This window comes from Selaginella moellendorffii, unplaced genomic scaffold, assembly GCF_000143415.4.
Source record: "Selaginella moellendorffii unplaced genomic scaffold, v1.0 SELMOscaffold_84, whole genome shotgun sequence".
NCBI lineage: Eukaryota > Viridiplantae > Streptophyta > Lycopodiopsida > Selaginellales > Selaginellaceae > Selaginella > Selaginella moellendorffii.
In genome coordinates, this window is record NW_003314345.1 from 740445 (window position 1) to 758159 (window position 17715).

The 17715-nt window shown below is 50.6% G+C and overlaps 6 protein-coding genes and 1 non-coding gene across 8 annotated transcripts; 5 read left to right on the plus strand and 2 right to left on the minus strand.

Moving 5' to 3' along the window:
- The first annotated feature begins 4139 nt into the window (after positions 1 to 4139).
- On the plus strand, positions 4140 to 5805 carry LOC9651879 (shikimate O-hydroxycinnamoyltransferase). The gene is made up of 2 exons (XM_024661689.1): positions 4140 to 4844; positions 4888 to 5805. The coding sequence occupies exons 1-2, from the start codon at positions 4437 to 4439 to the stop codon at positions 5803 to 5805; spliced, it is 1326 nt and encodes a 441-aa protein (XP_024517457.1). The 5' UTR covers positions 4140 to 4436.
- Positions 5806 to 5941: 136 nt separating this feature from the next.
- LOC9651880 lies at positions 5942 to 7565 on the minus strand. 2 transcript variants are annotated; one of them, XM_002987827.2, is made up of 8 exons: positions 7407 to 7565; positions 7310 to 7341; positions 7192 to 7256; positions 7030 to 7130; positions 6902 to 6979; positions 6739 to 6835; positions 6176 to 6674; positions 5942 to 6098 (listed from the first exon to the last, which is right to left on the minus strand). In XM_002987827.2, the coding sequence occupies exons 1-7, from the start codon at positions 7515 to 7517 to the stop codon at positions 6628 to 6630; spliced, it is 531 nt and encodes a 176-aa protein (XP_002987873.2). In that variant the 5' UTR covers positions 7518 to 7565; the 3' UTR covers positions 5942 to 6098; positions 6176 to 6627. The 2 variants fall into 2 exon arrangements, with proteins under 2 accessions (XP_002987873.2, XP_024517506.1); XM_024661738.1 differs by having other exon boundaries at positions 7310 to 7368; positions 7407 to 7505.
- A 366-nt stretch (positions 7566 to 7931) lies between these two features.
- On the plus strand, positions 7932 to 10127 carry LOC9651942 (protein NRT1/ PTR FAMILY 8.2). Its single transcript, XM_024661731.1, has 3 exons — positions 7932 to 8328; positions 8448 to 9025; positions 9075 to 10127. The coding sequence occupies exons 1-3, from the start codon at positions 8098 to 8100 to the stop codon at positions 10057 to 10059; spliced, it is 1794 nt and encodes a 597-aa protein (XP_024517499.1). The 5' UTR covers positions 7932 to 8097; the 3' UTR covers positions 10060 to 10127.
- LOC9651881 (DEAD-box ATP-dependent RNA helicase 38) lies at positions 10104 to 12068 on the minus strand. The gene is made up of 8 exons (XM_002987828.2): positions 11861 to 12068; positions 11507 to 11803; positions 11214 to 11438; positions 11098 to 11163; positions 10649 to 11050; positions 10468 to 10579; positions 10323 to 10408; positions 10104 to 10263 (listed from the first exon to the last, which is right to left on the minus strand). Exons 1-8 carry the CDS (start codon positions 12062 to 12064, stop codon positions 10204 to 10206), a joined length of 1452 nt encoding a protein of 483 aa, XP_002987874.1. The 5' UTR covers positions 12065 to 12068; the 3' UTR covers positions 10104 to 10203.
- An 83-nt stretch (positions 12069 to 12151) lies between these two features.
- On the plus strand, positions 12152 to 12223 carry TRNAW-CCA. Its single transcript has one exon. It is a non-coding gene; the product is annotated as a tRNA-Trp (tRNA).
- Positions 12224 to 12272: 49 nt separating this feature from the next.
- Positions 12273 to 15395, plus strand: LOC112341511 (myosin-11-like). Its single transcript, XM_024661730.1, has 6 exons — positions 12273 to 12517; positions 12569 to 12830; positions 12895 to 13062; positions 13109 to 13210; positions 13268 to 13303; positions 13368 to 15395. The coding sequence occupies exons 1-6, from the start codon at positions 12495 to 12497 to the stop codon at positions 14994 to 14996; spliced, it is 2220 nt and encodes a 739-aa protein (XP_024517498.1). The 5' UTR covers positions 12273 to 12494; the 3' UTR covers positions 14997 to 15395.
- Positions 15396 to 15472: 77 nt separating this feature from the next.
- LOC9651943 (xyloglucan galactosyltransferase MUR3) lies at positions 15473 to 17574 on the plus strand. The gene is made up of 2 exons (XM_002987766.2): positions 15473 to 15606; positions 15732 to 17574. The coding sequence occupies exon 2, from the start codon at positions 15768 to 15770 to the stop codon at positions 17415 to 17417; it is 1650 nt and encodes a 549-aa protein (XP_002987812.2). The 5' UTR covers positions 15473 to 15606; positions 15732 to 15767; the 3' UTR covers positions 17418 to 17574.
- The last annotated feature ends 141 nt before the right edge of the window (positions 17575 to 17715 follow it).

Sequence of the window (17715 nt, forward strand, 5' to 3'; positions counted from 1 at the left end):
GCGCTTGCACTTGCAATTCCTCCAATGTCAACTCCCACCAGGAGCACCATAAACATTGCCAGCAGCATCTTGTTGCTCACCATCTTTAGAACTTTCTTAGACTTGCGTAGAGAAACTAACTTTGATGTGCTTGAGTGCGGGATTGACCGCGTCTTATAAGGATAAACACGTTCAGTTCCGGATGACTCGTTGACTTTCTCAACGTTAAAAAGTCAAATGTTATGTGAAACTGCGAAACAATGAGGTGACAGAAGGATGGAAATCAATTGACTTGAATTACCTCAAACAATGGCCGGCCTTGTCCAAAGATGAATCTCTCTTGTAGTAATGCCTTCTGTTGCGATCATAGAGGGCATCTTGGCTGGAAGCAATACGTGCGTGGAATCCTTCCCGAGCACACAATCTACGCCACTTCCTCTTTTTTTAACCTTCCATAGCATTTTCAAAACAAAGTTTTTATGATTTAAGCTGTCACCTGAGGTCGAGAGTTCGAACCTCTCTCACCCCCATTTTTCTCCCAATAAGTTTGCAATTTTATTTAAATCAGATTTAAAATCATAGGACAATTCATTTTGTGCCTCCAATTTGGTTAGTTCTTGATGCAGTGGCCCTTGCTCCATTTCCAGCCAAATTGGCATTGGTGGCACTTGTTGTTGTACCAGTACCAATTGCTCGGGCAACTCACGCATTTGCTTCCACTCCACTTCCATCCGGAGAGGCATCGGTGGCAATCGCTGCTATACCAGTACCAGCCTTTGGGACACTGGATGCACTTATGGCCGTCCCAGTTCCATCCAGATTTGCATTGCCGCTGGGCTGCTGCGCTTTTGATTCCACCAACGTCCACTCCAACCAGGAGGATTGTCACAAACATGGCCAGAAGCATCAGCTGGGACTTGCTCGCCATTGTATCGTCAATCTACAAATGTAACTAATTGCTTTTCTTGTATCCCTTCTTTGCTTTGCTGTGCCAGAGTCGTGCCAATTTATATGGAGGATTTGAGGCTGCTATGTACACGGTTTTGACTGCTTCTCGGGCACGATATCTCGTGTTTGTGCTTCATTGACGGGGTCAATAAACAAGTGTAGGACTTTATCCAAATGAAACAACCTCGAGTTTCGTTGTGAAATTATCAAAAATATCCCGGTGACTAAATTGTGACCCATCACTATTTTATATGAATATAAATTGAGTTGCTAACTGGCTCATATGCATTAAAAAATATGATAATGTTTTTAAAAGTGAGCGCAGTTATTGAGTGACATGTATGTGGTGGAGAAAAGGCCTCAAGCTTCTAAACATTCCTAAAAAACTTTATGAAATATTAGAAAATGAAACTCAAGCAGCAAGGCAGGATGAAATCTCTTCTAATCTGCGACTCCAAAGTCATTCCTGTGGCCAGGGAGTTTGTGGAGAATGCCCGAAACTTCGATCAGTGTGGCTGCTGGGGGATGCCAAAGAAAGATCAACCATAAGAATCGATCTCATCTGCATTGGGTTGGTTTGGACCTGGTCACGGATGAATGTCGCAGGTACGGAGTCACCCCAGACGTGTTGTGGTTTGGGGACGAAGAGCTCATTGGCAAAGGTGACTGGATTGCTCGTCGGACACACTTAACTTGGAAGCTACTCAGAGCATTGTTGTGGTGGCTATGGATTCCATTGCTGCCATGAGGAACGTTTTGAGGAAGGTGGTGGAGGCTAGGATTGAACACCTGCGTTCTGGGCTCGAGTATGAAGGGGAGATGATGAAGTCTAATCCTTCCAAGAAGGTGAGGAAGAAGGCAAGGGTTGGAGTTATGTTGCCAGGCTGGAGGCTGTGCGAGATCCGGGTGGAAGAATTCAGCTGCCGAGCTCAAGGATCTTGAACAAGTTGGCTCTGCAAGTTCACCATTTTACTGGTAAAAGTCCAGGATAAACATTCAAAGTTGGACAAAAATGTGCAGCTTGAGAGCAACAGGATCATCAAGTCCAAGAGATTCCTTTGATGATTGATTTTTCTTTTCTCTTTGTTTATAGTTTGCACAGCACATATGGTGGTCATCAAAATGCCTTTTCTGCGCATCTTCATGTCATTTTGTATCTTGGGAAAACACAAACATCCCTTAGATTCGCTTTCCTTGCGGACCTTGTGCTTTGAAAAATGGTCAAAAATGGTTACTTGAAGTGAGATGGTTGCTTGCTTGGGTGAACTCTCCAGTCCCTCTACACATAAAACTACAAAGGCTGTTTGGTTAGATTTTTTGAGCTCATGAGCAATAACATCGAATGCTATAAACACGTAGTTAATACTGTTATGAACTTTTATTGACCACGTTGACTTATATTGAACAAGTTGACTCTTAATTGACTTAGCTCGTCAGCTCAAAAGCGGTTCGGCCAGCTGCTGGGCTTGGAATCTTTATGACAAATGAGCAAGAAAGGCTCTGGTTGAGTATGAGTGAATGCGTAACTTTACACTGGATTAGCATGGGATAAACTGCCACGTCGGAAAGCCAAAACTGACGTGGCTTCACGAGAGGCTGCCACGTCGTGCCCTAATCAGGGTTCCGGGATCGGTCAGTTAATTTCGTGGTGAGATTCCACCGGCCGGCTGAAGCCCTAGGAGATCTCACTGGGGCTGCGAGCTTGCAATCGCGAAGAAAAATGCGACACGCCCAGATTTGCTAGCTTTCGCCATAGTTGATCGGGCAGGGTTCTTCTAGCTCGAGCACCACGGAAGGAAGGAAGAGAAATTTTGTAAGAAAATGTGGTGGTGGCAAGCCTGGATTATGGATGCGCATGAATAACAGCAGTGGCTCAAAGGCATGAGGCCTGCTTTTAGCCACCATGGAAGCAGGAGCTCGGCGAGCTCCACATCGGTAAGCTCATCCTTTGGATTTTTCGCTGGAAACTTTTTCTCTTTTGCCTCTCAGGGATCTGTGCGAGCTACAAAGTATGGGAACATCAAAGCCTCGATTGACAGGTAGTTCTTTCCATTTTTTTACTCCTCCCTAGCTCTGCTGAGTAAGATAGTCGTGATCTTGTGAGTTTTGCAGTGGCATCAACATGCGCAAGCTCAATGAGAAGTACCCTGAGGCAAAGATCAGTATCCTAGTTCTTGTTTTTCTCTCTTCATAGTTATTGTCAACTTTAACCCAGTGGAAACTTGAAGATGCCCGGTTTAAAAAGGAGGAGAATTTCAGGAGGATGAAGCTGAGCACACTTCTTCGCCTGCTTGACGAGGTAACTAAACTTCTCTCTCCACTTTTTTTTCTCTCTTGTTTTTGGATCGTCAGTTACCACCCAGTGCAGAAACAAATCGGATGCTTGATCCTGGACATCAGGGATAAAGATGAGTTCCAGGCGTGCCACATGAAAGGAGGTAACTTAGCTTTGAGTTGAAACTACAGACTTTGTAAAAGACCATTGTTTTCGCGAACAGCGATTTCGTATCCCGCGCCACTGCTCAGGAGATCCGTCAACGTGTTCACCGTCGAGATTCTAAGTTTTGTGAGTTACAGCAACTTTCTTTTCTTCTAGGAAGCCACTCAAACTTCTTTTTCTTTGCTCTTCCGCGCTCCACAGATGAACAAAGAGCCAGACAAGATTATAATCTTCTACGATGAGGACGAGCACACGGGAGCGGTATGAATTCCTTGCAGCTTGCGATCGCGTAACCAGCTAGGCCTTCCTCTTTGTTTCTTAGAGCACTGGAAATCTGTTCGTCGAGAAGGGTGTGGAGAACATCTTCATGCTGTCTGGAGGTAAGAAATCCTTCCTTTTTCTCTTCTTCTTCTCGTTCGCTCTTGTTTCGGATCGAATCGAGACTGACGAGAGGCATGGTCCGACGAAAACAGGATTGAAAGAAGTTGCCACAAAGTGCCGGGACATGATCGAAGGCAGCGTGGAGGGGCGATTCCCCATGACCACTGCGGCCATGAGTCCCTTCTCCAGCAGGCTCTCGACCGCGTCCAGCCCCTCGCGCATGTCTTCAAACTCGTCGCGGATGTCCTCCCGGATGTCGTCCCGGTTCAGCACCAGCTCGCGAATCAGAGTATAGCCAAGAAAGAAAAAAAAGGAGAAGAAGAATCCAACACTTGCAAGTCCAAATCGTAACTTTGGCCATCCAACTCTTCTAGCTTTCGATTGCCTGGCGTGGAGTTCCATTCATACCAACATCAATTACAAAGATGGAGAAGAGGTGGAATTTTTCTTTTCTCATCTCTTCTAAAAGTTTGATATGATAGAATCGCGTCAAGCTTTGACAGTGAATGTCACTATTTTATCTCCAAGTCCACGCTACTTTAATCACAAGCTCTGGGAGAGCATGGCAAAATAACCACCCAGGATCACATGGAAGAGGTCGCTCTGGCACGAAATCCCCGTGACAGGAAGAAGCTCTTCTCCACCTAGAAATATACACAACTCCTCTTTGATCGAGAGAGTTTGATCCATGGCGAGCGCTGTTTGCGTTAACGATGTCTCACGCATTGTCCCCAAGGATCATCCAGCCGATCACGCTGCCATGTTTCTGTGCAACATGGACCAGAGGCTGGGCTTCTACGTGAGAAACCTCTTCTTCTACGCGCCGGAGAGCGGCAAGCTCGACACCGATCGTCTCAAGTCGTCGCTGGCAGAGCTGCTGGATTCGTATCACTTCTGGGCCGGGAGGCTGCGGTTCAATCACTCCGGCCGGATGGAGATCGTCTGTAGCAATGCGGGAGCTCTCTTTGCGCTGGCCAGCTCCAGTCTCAGCGCCACTGCCGACCACTTTGACGATTTCTTCTTTCTCGACGAGGACAAGATCACGGCCCTGGAAGATCTGCCACTGTTGACGATCCAGGTGAGTGTCACCGGCTACACAGAAGAAAGAACAAGCTTGAGAAAACCATTGCAATTCTCAGGTAACTCACTTACTTGGCGACGATGGCTACGCGATTGGTATGTTGATCCATCACACCTTGGCCGACGCTATCGCCGGTATGACGTTCCTCCTCAACTTTGCTTCCGTCAACCGAGGTGACGGTCTCTACATGGCTCCAAATGGCGACCGGACGCGACTAAGAGCCCGAGATCCACCCCGAGTAGCCTTCCAGCACCGAGAGTTCGCCAAGCAGACCGATCACGGCAGTAGTCGCTTCACTCTGACCCAAGAATCGGTGCTGAGCTCCGAGTCGAGGAGGAGAAAGGCTCCCAAAAAGTCGAGACAGACCTTCGCCTTCACGAGTGCGAGGCTCCTCGAGCTCAAGCAGGCTGTTCTCGACGACGGGACTCTCCCTGGCTGCTCCACTTTCGAGGCCTTGGCGGCTTTCATCTGGCGAGCTCACGCTCTATCGCTCCCGGGCAAGTCGAGCAGCGATGTCCTCCGCCTGAGATTCATGGTGGACACGAGAAGCGTGCTGGAGCCGCCGCTGGGACAGAACTTCTGCGGTAACGCCGCGTATGGAGCTTTCGCGGAGCTCACACTCGCTAATCTCCGTGAGCTTCCACTCTCGTCTATCACTGCTCGTGTCCAGGAGGCAAAGAGGCGAGTTAGCAACGAGTACGTTCGATCTGGATGGGGCTACCTGGAGCTGCATCCGGATGCTTGGTACCACCACGACTGCGAGACGATGATCAACGCTTGGCCGAGGCTGATGCGCGAGTCCCTGGAGCTGGATTTCGGGTGGGGGAAGCCGCGAAGAGTGGAGTACCCGCTAGATCCACGAAACTCTTCAGTGATCTTCTTCCCACTTATCTCGGATGGAATTCAAGTGTCGGTTTGCTTGGATTCCATCTCACTCGCCACCTTTGAGAAGCTAGCACTCATTTCAAAGTCATAGCGCATTAGTTCCATCCAGGAATAAAATTTTACCTCTCCTCCAACTCGATCGAATTCTCTTGTTTCTATCTGCAGAAGAGAGCACGAGAAACCAATCGCGAATTCACAAGAAAAAAAAAAAGCCAGAGTGCAGCGTGAGCGTGAAAATCGACGATTTCCTTCCTTGAAACTCGAGATTTAGGTACATATAAGTCGCGATCTTGGCGCTAGCGAGCGCGCTCACGACGATTCCTTGATGGCCTCCTGGATCGACTGCACGAGCAAGGCGGTGGAGCTCTGCTGCCTCTTGAGCCTCTACACAAGATCAATCCACCAAGAAAATGCGAAGAAATCCTGCAAGGGGGAAGAAATATCGATCGAAAGAACCATACCCTAGCCTGGCGAGCCGCGAAGACGGAATCGTGGAGCTTCCCCAGCTTTTCGGCGACGCGCTCGTCCACCATCTGGCGATAGATCTGCTCCTGCTTGACGCTCATCTTGCGATCGTCGCTGTGGGGAGGGCACGACTTGGATCGCCCGAAATCGCCGGCCTTGCGAGCGCCGGCCTGGTGCCGCGGAGCCATGGGCTGGACAGGATGAGAAGCCATTGCCGTGCTGTGCGAGCTCTAGGTCACGAGAGCTTCCTAATAGGGAAAAAATACCAATATTTCCAAGTATATGATGACTGTGATAGCACAATTGGTGTGGAGACCATGTCATTTATTTTATCTATCAATTGCAATGATAGCATATGCTATAGTGTCCATGCGTGTGATTTTCTTCCCTGCCTTAGATTTCTGGCGATGGATCTTTCGTTTTCTTGCGAATTGAGATTGAGTAACCTTCACTCGTTCTCATTTTCTTCTTCATCTGGAACTATAATCACGTCACCTGTTATGACACAACACAAAGCACGGGTGTTAAACACCGATCCTGTAATGAATTTTGTTGTTACCTATGTAGATCAACTCTGGATCATCGATGCCATTTGCAGCTTGAATTGCTGAAACCTTGGTTCCAAACTTCCGCGACAGCGAATAAAGAGTATCGCCCTTGTCCATACAAACAGAAGAAACCATCAAGATCAATGCAAACAAAGCATTTTCTTCCCTGCGTACCGTGACAATTTCGTATGTCTTAGGAATCCAGAGGTGCTCACCAGCTGCAATGTTTTGGGGATTAAGAATGTCATTTGCCTGGAATTCGTGTTAGAACTTACAAGAGAAAAAACAAAGAAGTTTCTTACTTCCATGAGGATCTCAACTCGAGTTTTAAACTTGGCAGCAATGTCATGCAGCGTTTCTCCAGGGATCACTTTGTATCCAAAGTCCCCTTTCTTCTTGTCTCCTGGAAAACACTTTCACTCAATCTCAAGAGAAAAGAGAAAAAAAACAAGCAAAGACAACACCTTGCTTAGACATCACTTGTTCGTCATTCGCTCTTCTCCACCTGATGAAGCGCCAGGGATTTGGCCTGCGATACAATCCACAAATCACGCGGCGGCGATCAATCAATCAATCGATCACCTGTCGCCCTGAGCTGCCGCCATAGCCAAGAACTAGCAGCACACGAAACGATCAAAGAGCTACATTGCGATTGCTTGATCGATCGATCTATGCCTACCTTGCGGTTGCGGAGAGTCGAGGCCCGCGATGGCGCTAGAGAGATCGCTCCTCGCGCTCCAATCGCTGGAAATGCTGGAAATGCCCTGATACGCCAAGGGAGAGCTGCCATAGCGCAAAAAACGAACACGTGGCCACCCCGATTTTAGGGTTCTTGGTTGGAGGTTTAAATTTCCCTCTCTTTCTTGTTGGCAAGAGAGTCAGCATGATGCAAGGAGAGTTTGGTTGATCAACAAGAATACGGAAGAAAGAAATGGAGAATCCTTCCATCGATCGATTGACCGAGGGCTGGCTCTCGCGAGAATCGCATGCTTGAAACGATCGCGTGAGCAAGGCCGGTATTTTTCGTGCGCGATGCCAAATCTCGCGTAGCTCGTTCGTGTGGAAAAGCCCCATTCCCATGCGCGAGCTCGATCAAGGGCTTGTCACGCCGGGCTTTCCCCCCTTCCTCCATTCGATCCATGGCGTCGGCGGTCGCGATTGCCGCTCGCCGCGAGCAAGAACAAGAGGATCGAGATCGATCCAAGCAGCGCCGCTCCAATCTCGACGAGAAGTGGAGGATTGGCGTCCAGGCCGTGGATCTCCACAACCGGCCGCTCGCTAACAAGCACGAGAGGGGCGGATGGAAGGCGGCGGCTTTCATCTTTGGTAGATCTCGCCATGGCATTCCTTCCAATCGTTGCTGATAATCGATGTTCTTGGCAGGGAACGAGGTCGCGGAAAGAATGGCCTTCTTTGGGATCGCCACGAACTTCATCACGTTCCTGGTCTACAAGATCCACTTCACTTTCCCCGACTCCGCGACGATCATCACGAACGTCCTGGGAACTTCTTGCCTCACGCCGCTCATCGGCGCGTTCTTGGCAGATTCCTACCTCGGCCGCTACTGGACAATCACGATCTTCTCGATCATCTACCTCATCGTAAGCGATTGATCTAGCTCTCGATCTCCTCTGGTCCGAAATATCGTTCTTTCTCATGGATTCCTTCGTTCTTTCTCTTAGATCTCTTCGTTCTTTCTCATGGATTTCTTCTTTACTAGGGTTTGATCATGCTCACGATCGCGGCCATCGCTCCATCGCTCCGCCCGCCCTCCACCGGCTGCGCGGAGCTCAATCTCTTCCTCGGGACGTGCCAGAGAGCGTCGCGATCGCAGCTCGCATTCCTCTACCTCTCGCTCTACACCGTGGCGCTGGGATCCGGGGGCATCAGGCCGTGCGTCTCGGCGTTTGGCGCTGACCAGTTCGATCCAGACGATCCCCGGGAGTCCAAGAGCCTGGCCGTGTTCTTCAACATCTTCTACCTCATGATCGCCATCGGGATCGCGGTGTCGCTCACGGCCGTGGTGTACATCCAGGATTTCGTGGGATGGGGCTGGGGCCTGGGCGTTCTCGCCGCCGCGATGCTGCTGGCCACGATCATCTTCCTGGCCGGGACGAGGAGCTACAGGCATCGGATCCCTAGCGGCAGCCCCTTGACACGCCTCGCGCAAGTGATCGTCGCGGCCGTGAGGAAGAGAAATCTGCCAGTCCCAGACGATGAATCACTGCTCTTCGAGGTCTACGATCGCGAGTCGGCGATTCCAGGGAGCCGGAAGCTCCAGCGCACGCATCACCTGAGGTAGATCGACCGAAATATCCTCGCTCACATCGATCCCTGTTCTTCCCAGGTTCTTGGACAAGGCGGCGGTGGAGACCGAGGCGGAGAAGATCCTCGCGCGGAGCTCGCCCAGCGCGATCACGCCCTGGCGCCTGTGCACCGTGACCCAGGTCGAGGAGCTCAAATCCCTCGCGCGCCTCGTCCCAATCTGGGCCACCAGCATCCTCCTCAACACCGTCTTCATCCAACTCGTGAATTTCTCCGTCCAGCAGGGCCTCACCATGGATCGCCGCCTCGCGCGATCCTTCACCATCCCCGCCGCCAGCGTCCCAGTCTTCGCCGCGATCTTCATCATCCTCGTCCTCCCGCTCTACGATCGCGCGCTCATCCCAGCGCTCCGCCGGATCACCGGCCACTCCCGCGGCATCACATTCCTCCAGCGCATTGGCATCGGCCTCTTCCTCTCCATGCTCGCCGTCGTCGCCGCCGCCTTGATCGAGCGCAAGCGCCGCGCCATAGCCTACGCCACCGGTCGCGCGCTCAATCCCCTGGAAACCCTGCCGTACAGTGCCCTGTGGCTCATTGTCCAATACTCGCTAGTGGGCCTGGCCGAGGTCTTCGCGGCCATTGGCATGCTCGAGTTTTTCTACGACCAGGCGCCCGATAGCGTACGGAGTGTGGGCACGTCATTCTTCTCCACCGGCGGCGCCGCTGGTAGCTACGTGGCATCACTGCTGGTCACCGTGGTCAAGAGGTCCACGTCAGTGTCGCCGTGGCTGTCCAACAACATCAACGTCGGCCACCTGGACAGATACTATTGGATGCTGGCTGTGCTCTCGGGGGTCAACGCTCTCGTATTCATGGCGCTCGCCAGGAGATACGAGTATTCTACGGGCTCTTCGTCGTCGTCGTCGTCTCCCGTGAAGAAAATGGGCGATGGATCGCCGAATGGAATGGCCACCAAGTGCCACAACCCGCTATTTAATTGTCGCTGCATGGATCGCGTCGACGTTGCCAAGAGCGATCGATCCATTGAATTTGTAAGGCTCGTTTGAGCGATTCTTTGGCGATCACTGTGCTACTCCTGTGTTCCCGAAAGTAACAAAGTTTAGCTCTTCGATCACATTACAAATCTCTCGACCTCGATAGTTTGTCAGCTATAGAAATCGAAACAAACCCGGAAAAACTCCTTTCGACGTTTAAGCTAGTCCGGCCTCCTTCAAAACCTTTTCGAAAGCTTCGTCGTCATCCCAGGCCACCTGTAACAGAGAAGGCTTTAGAACCATCGAGGAAACGAAGCAAAGAGTCAGAGAAATACTGGTGGAATGGTTTTCCCAAAGTGCTCCTCGATCAGAGTTAGCATCCTCGTGTCCTCCTGTGTGACAACCAGATTGAATGCGGCTCCTGCAAGCAAAGCTCTCACACGTGAAACCATGCTCTGCTTGAATGCACTATCATTCTACCTTTTCTTCCAAATCTTCCACTTCGGCCGATGCGGTGTAGATAAGTTTCATAGTCCGGCTGCTTGTGATAATCCCGCGCGAGTGGAAGGTCGAAGTTTACGACCAAAGTGACCTGAAAAGCATCCGTAAGTCAGACACGGACACGAAGAAAAATACCTCAAAAGAAAATGAAAAACCACACCTGTGCGACGTCAAACCCCCTCGAAAGAACATCAGTTGAGATCAAAATCCTGGTTATTCCCTGTCGGAACTCGTCGATAATCTTGTCACGGACGTCGGGTTTATATCCTCCGTGGATAGAACTGCACTTATGACCGTCTGCTTCCAGCTTCTCGTGCAGTTCGGTCACACTTCTTCGTGACTCGGCGAAGATGATCGACTGCCCGAGCTTCTCGGCAATGGGGTAGATTCTATCCTTGAGAACCTCAAACTTGGCCCTTTCAGTAGGACAATTTACACGGTACTGCTTGATGACGTCCAGCGAGAGCTCGAGCTTTTCGACGAATACTCGGTTTGCTATCGGGATGCTTTTGGACACGAAATTCTTCACCTTTTCGCTGAAAGTTGCAGAGAAAAGTAAGAGCTGCGGGAAACAGTCTTAGTAGGCAACTAAGAAAGATTAAGTCTCACCTGGCAACTCGGTGCTTGCTTGTTGATGCGTCGCAATAGCTTCATGGAAAAGTCACGAAACCCATTCTGCAAGGACGTATGAGATTGAGACAATCACAACATCATTAAAGCCTTACCTGGTCTAGCATATGGTCAGCTTCATCAAACACCAAAACATTCAAGTGTTGCACGTCCAAGTTTCTGTCGTTGAGGATCGCCCTCTCCAAAGACCCAGGAGTTCCGAAGATAACTTGGTCGTGTATATGTCCGCGGAGTGAGCTCTTGATATTTTCCGTAGGAGGTATGATACAGGTCGATGTGATTTGAGTGAAGCGTGCCATTCTTTCCAGCACTGCTTGGTTCTGCGAGGAAAAGAAAAAGGAGGATCGATCGTTTACATATCACCGAGCACAACAAAGAAATTACGAACCTGGAGTGCCAACTCTCGTGTTGGACAAACGCACAGAGCTTGCGGTTCGTGCAAAGAAGTGTTGACGCGACTTAGCATGCCCAGAACAAAGCATGTAGTTTTTCCAGAGCCATTGTGCGCTTGAGCCACCAGATTGCGATGCGGGGGATTCATGATCAGCGGCAGCGTCTCGGCCTGGATCTTGCTAGGCCTCTCAAACTTCATCTCGGAGTAGATCCCTCTCAGCAGCGGCTCGGAGATTTTAAGCTCCTCAAACGTCTTGGCCGAGGTATACAAGCTGTTGCCCTCGACGAGCTCCTGTTTTCCACACACCAGGATTTCACCGGCCGCTCATCTCCGACACCAATGCCATACCTTTTCGATCTTCGTCTCCACCTCGTCATTGAGCTTCTCGGGTTTCGGCTTCACGGGCGTGGCCTCCTCTGCTTTCGATTCGGCGCCATCAGAGATCCCTAGCGCTCCCAAATCCGCCAGGTCTGCTTCATCCGCCCAATTCGTCTTGGGAGCCGGCGCGGGCGCGGGCGCGGGAGTAGGCGCATTCTCCTGTGCTGGATCCATGATACTAAAGCCCTAACTAGGGTTTTACGCTTATAAAGAACCCTTTTTAAAAGCCATATTGTTCTAGCAGAGACTATGATCACACGTGGATCCGTGGCGCAATGGTAGCGCGTCTGACTCCAGATCAGAAGGTTGCGTGTTCGATTCACGTCGGGTTCAAACCATTCTTTTTGTTTGAATTTTTTTGGGTCTCAAGTTCGATTTTCTGGTCCACATGCCACAAAAATCTCTCCACACATTCTTGCGTTTAAAACAAAGCGGGAAGAGAAAGAGAGAGCCACTCCTCCATTTTGGTCCGCGATCGCGCAGCTCACGGCGGCGCTGCTCTTGCCGAGGCGATCTATCGGTTCGAGGTATGGGAGCTTCTCCGGCGATGGCGATCTACAGGAGCTGGGGTTTCTCGTGATTCTTGGGGTTGAAGTTTACCCTCATGGCGGCGGATCTTCGCAGAGAGTAAGTAGAGAGTAAGATTTAATCGTCTCATATAGCCTTCCTGCGATCCAGCTACAGCCACACGTTCCTGGATGAGATGACTCTCGGGGACGAGGAAATCGACTGGGCTGCACTGAGTGGCTCTGAAGATTTCGTGAAGGAATTGCTTGAAATTGGGGAGGATTCGCTGGAATTCTCGGCTGCCGAGGACGAGCTCCGGAACCTTCAAAGCAAGCTTAACGAGGCTGAGTCGAGAGAGTCCCAGCTCAAGAAAGAGCTCAGCGCCAAGAACAAAACTTTAAGTCATCTAGAGGATGCCATGGATCAACTCAAGGTAGAACGAAAGTTTTTTTTTTTTTCTTCTTCTTCTTGTTTCTATAACGCTTTGGTTGGAACAGAAAGAACTTCTAGAAGAAAGAGCAAGAGCAAGGGACGAAGCGGAAGACATGGCTCAAGAAATGGCGGAGTTGAGATATCAGTTGACAGAGATTCTCGAAGAGGAACGACAGCTCCGTGCACGTACTGAGCAAGTGTCTGTTCACAGAGTTGAAGAGCTCGAGTCTCAGGTAATGTGTTGCTTATTTCCTTCGTTATTGAATCATAAAAGCGCAGGTTAGACAAGCCAGAGAAGAGGCAGTAGCAGCACTGGCTCGTCGTCGGGAAGCTGAATGCCAAGCAGAAAAGGATCTCGAAGAGCTCCGTAAAGAACTTGAGGCTAGTGTTTACACAAAAGCTCCCGCTCTTTGCATTTAACAAGACTTTTTCTTTCAGGAATCTCGCCAACAGCTCGAGGAGACAAAGCTGCAGGTATTCCTGATTCATTTTTTTCTACCTATGTTGATTCTATTTGTTTTTGTTTTTTTTTTTCAAGGTGGTGGAACTTAATCAGCGAGAGTGTGAGAAATGTTCCATGTACGTCAGAGAAGTTACAAGCCTCAAGGAAGAACTTCTACAGCTCACATGCAAGTTCGAGGAGAAAGAAAAGGAGTACGAAAGGTTGCAACAGACAACGCAACCAGGCGAGGCCGAGGCCACAGTTAAGGAAATCTGCGTACTTGACGATGAGTTTCATGGGGTGGTCGCTCCTGCCGAGGAGAAAGAGAAAGAGATTATTGTGCTGCATGACGAGCATGAACAGAGTGCTGCCAAAAACACCCTCGCGGAGGATTCTGTTGTCAAGGAGCCGCTGCCGATAATAGCAGAGAAAGCGCAAGAAGCTGAGCTCGCAACCGGTGACAGCAAACAGTCTAATGATCCAAGCGATGGTTTTGAAGGTCAGATAAATGCGTTTGAGAAGAAGCTTCAGGATATCCAGGCCTCAGAGATGCAGCTTCAAGTTGAAAGGAACGATCTGTGTCAGGAGGTGACGGAGCTGAAAAGTCTGGTTGAGCAAGTCAAGACGGAGTTGCAAGTTTCCACCGAGCGGCACACTCGAGACTTGCTGAAACACAGCGAAGAAAAGAGTTTGCTACAAGAAGAGGCGGCTTCTACACGAGCTTCTTTAGCGACCGAACTCAACCGGCTGCAACAAGCTATTAGCGAACGAAGTCACGAGCACGAATCCACACTTCAGGAACTCGTCAGATGCCAAACGGACCTGGGAAAAGAGGTTGAATCGGTTCAGCAGCTTGCAACGAAAATCACCGTTCTTGAAGCAGAACTGCAATCGGAAAGAGCTCTTCGATGCGAGTCAGCCTCGAAGTGCATGGTGCTGAGCCAGTCACTGGACGAGAAAATGCAGAACCTTTCAACAATGGAGGCGGAGCTTGGTGTCTCCAAAGATGAGAATGAAACCGTCCGGAAGGCCTTGGAGTCGGCGGAGTGCCAGCTTCTCGAGTCAACGAAAGAAAAACACTCTCTAGAGGAGGATTTGCAGCAACTACGAGTTCTTACGCAGAACCAGGAGCAGAGAATAAGCCGGCTTCAGCAGGAGTTGCTGTCACAGAAAACAGGAAACGCTCAGCTTGCAAAGAAAGTTGGGGAGCTAAACTCGGAGGTCTTAATTCTCCAGCAGCAGCTCATTACGTGCCAGACTCAAGCCTCCGAGATGGCGATGAAGAACGTCATCCTGGAAGACATGGTGGCAACGAAGAGGAAGAAGGTCAAAGAAGGCGAGGAGGCCATTATACAGCAGGCCGAGAAGATTGGGAAACAGGAGGAGAAGTACTTTAGCCTCCAGGCAAAGCTTTGCGCTCTCCAGAACGACTTTTCCGCCTTGGAAGCAAAGCTGAGCGAGACGAGAAAGCGGGAGCAAGACGTCCGTACTCAGATGGAGAGGCTGTCGCTGGAGCTGGCCATGGCGAAACAGGAGGTTGTAAAGTCGGAGGTGAGGCTCCAGAAGGCCGTCAAACAGGTGAAGGAGCAGCACGAAGAAAGGATCAACAAGCACAGGCAGAACGAATGGTTTCTCAACAAGAAGATCGAGCACCTGGAGCGATCCGACTCCGAGAAGGAGCAGCTACAGCAAGAGCTCCGGAGGATGAGAAGTAGCGGAGTTTAGATGGAAGGAAGAAGGATTGGATTTGATAAGAGCATCAGCAAAACAGGAGCTTCGCGAGGTTGGAAGTTGGAGGAGTAGCAGAAAGTGGAGAAGCTCGAAAGTTTTAGAACCGGCAGGATTTGGAGCTTGGACACTGGACTGGAAGAAAAGATATCCTTAAATCTTGGAAACAGTGGAGAAGCTCGAGAGTTTTAGAACGGGCAGGATTTGCGAGGACAGTGGACTGGAAGAAAGATATCCTTGAAGCCTGGAAGTTTATGGAAAAGATCCAATTCGGCTGGAACTATGGAAGGATCGAATTTGGAGTGAGAAACAAAGAATTGGAAGCTAAGAACTTTGGAAGAACTGTACAAGGTTTGAAACGTTGAAAGATTGTAACGAGGGAAGGGCCTTTTAAAACTATATAACGCCTCAATCTTTATGGCATGGAATAATCGAGGGAAGCGGACGAGCCACGTTGCCCGTCGGATCTCAGTATTTTAGGGCTCTCTTTCCTGTTTGCACGTCAAAGAAATGGTGAATAGAGCGAGAAGCCGGCAGGGTTTCTCTTCGCTTCCTCGGCACTTAACGCGATCGATCCAGCTAGAGCATGCAATGCGGCTCCAATCCGGTAAGCTCCCGATGTTTCTTGCGAAATCTTTGCTTGATCTCGTGATCTGGAGCTCGGCGCTCCGCATTTTCTTGCGGTCTCTTGTCAAGATTCGATCGCTAACGCTCGCTCTGGAAATATTTCAGCCACATTTCGATCCCAGCCGCGGGATTCCGTGAAAGATGGGAGCTTCGTCCCAAATCTCTGCTAGGAGCAAGGCGAGAATGGAGAAATCCGGCATGGGGAGGCCCAATCGCTGCCTCTTGATCCTCGGCTTCGTGGTCTTCTGGTGGGTGATCTTCTTCTTCAACTTCCTCTCCATCGCCACTCCCAGCGAAGATGGGGCTTCCAGTTCCAGATCCATCCACATTCCATTCTTTAGCTCGCGGCGGGAGCCTCTCAAGAGCAGTTACCCCAGTCCTGGCAAGCTCTCGCCATCGCCAGTGAGAAGGGTCGAATTCACGCCTCTCAACGAGCATCTATGGAAGCCGCTCAAGATGTTTGGAGCCAGAGACGATCGATGCGCTGGGCGATACGTCTACGTGCATCGATTGCCCAGAGATCTCAACGAGGGAATGCTGGACGACTGCCAGCATCTAAGCTTGTGGACCAACATGTGTAAGTTCACAGGCAATGCCGGGCTTGGGCCTCCTCTGGAAGACAAGGACAACGCTTTCTCCGACCGTGGGTGGTACGCTACGAACCAGTTTGCCGTGGAGGTGATCTTTCACAACCGGATGAAGCAGTACGATTGCCTTACGAACGACTCCTCCATCGCTGCTGCCATCTTTGTGCCATACTACGCCGGCCTCGACATCTCGAGATACTTGTGGGGTGTCAACGTTTCGACGAGGGATTCTGGAGCTCTGCGGATGGTAGACTGGCTCGTGAGGCAGCCCGAGTGGAGGAGGATGGGTGGACGCGACCACTTCATGGTCGCGGGCAGGATAACATGGGACTTTAGACGAAAGACCGAGAAGGAGGACGACTGGGGGAACAAGCTGTTCATCATTCCCGAAGTGAAGAACATCACTTCTCTGGTGATCGAGGCCAGTCCGTGGCACTTCAACGACTTCGCCATCCCGTATCCAACTTACTTTCATCCGACCCAGGACTCGGATGTCGTGGACTGGCAAGTTAGAATGCGGGGGATGGAGCGGCCGGCTTTGTTTTCCTTCGCGGGAGCACCCAGGCAGCAGCTGAGAAAGTCGATCCGTGAGCGGATCATGGACCAGTGCCGGGAGTCGCCGCAGTGCAAGCTCCTCGAGTGTGACTTCGGCGAGAGCAAGTGTCACGTTCCCAGTGCCGTGATGAAGCTGTTCGAGGAGTCGGTCTTCTGCCTACAGCCGCAGGGAGATTCGTTCACCCGGCGTTCCATCTTCGACTCGATGCTAGCCGGGTGCATACCGGTCTTCTTCCACCCGGACTCGGCTTACTCACAGTTTGTGTGGCACCTCCCACGGAACCACCGCAAGTACTCGGTTTTCATCTCCGAGATCGACATCCGCAGAGGAAACGTGAGCATCGAGAGTGTGCTCCGACAGATCCCCGCCGATGAAGTCCTCAGGATGAGAGAGGAGGTGATCCAGCTGATCCCGAGGCTGCTCTACGCGGATCCGCGGCAGCGTCTGGAATCCATGCAGGACGCCTTCGACGTTGCGGTGGAGGCTGTTATTGACAAGAACGCAAACTTGCGAACGGCTCTCTTGCAAGGCAAGGATGACGACGAGCTGAGGAAGCTCCACAAGCCCGAAGGGGCGGAGACTGACGAGCTTGATGGTTCAGAGGAATCAATCCGACGTTGGCAGTCTCAGGCGGGAAGAAAGAAGTAGAGATTGGTGGCAGGCAAAGCCCCGCCGCTCCTACGTCGACGATTTGTAGATTTCGTAGAGAGAATGTTTCGATATGGATGTGGAAGGAGGCTTCAAGTGTTTTAAAAGTTCCAGAGTTTCAGGTGTGCAATAAGAGAAATGGAGCGCGGATTCTTTTGAGAACTCGGCTTTACAAGAGGTTCTTACCTTTCGTTTCTCATTTACTTCGAAAGTTCTTCAACAACTAAATGAATTCCCATGCAGGCTTTTCTCTTTTTCCTTTTCAGTGGGAGACACAGAAGCACCGACTTTGAATACG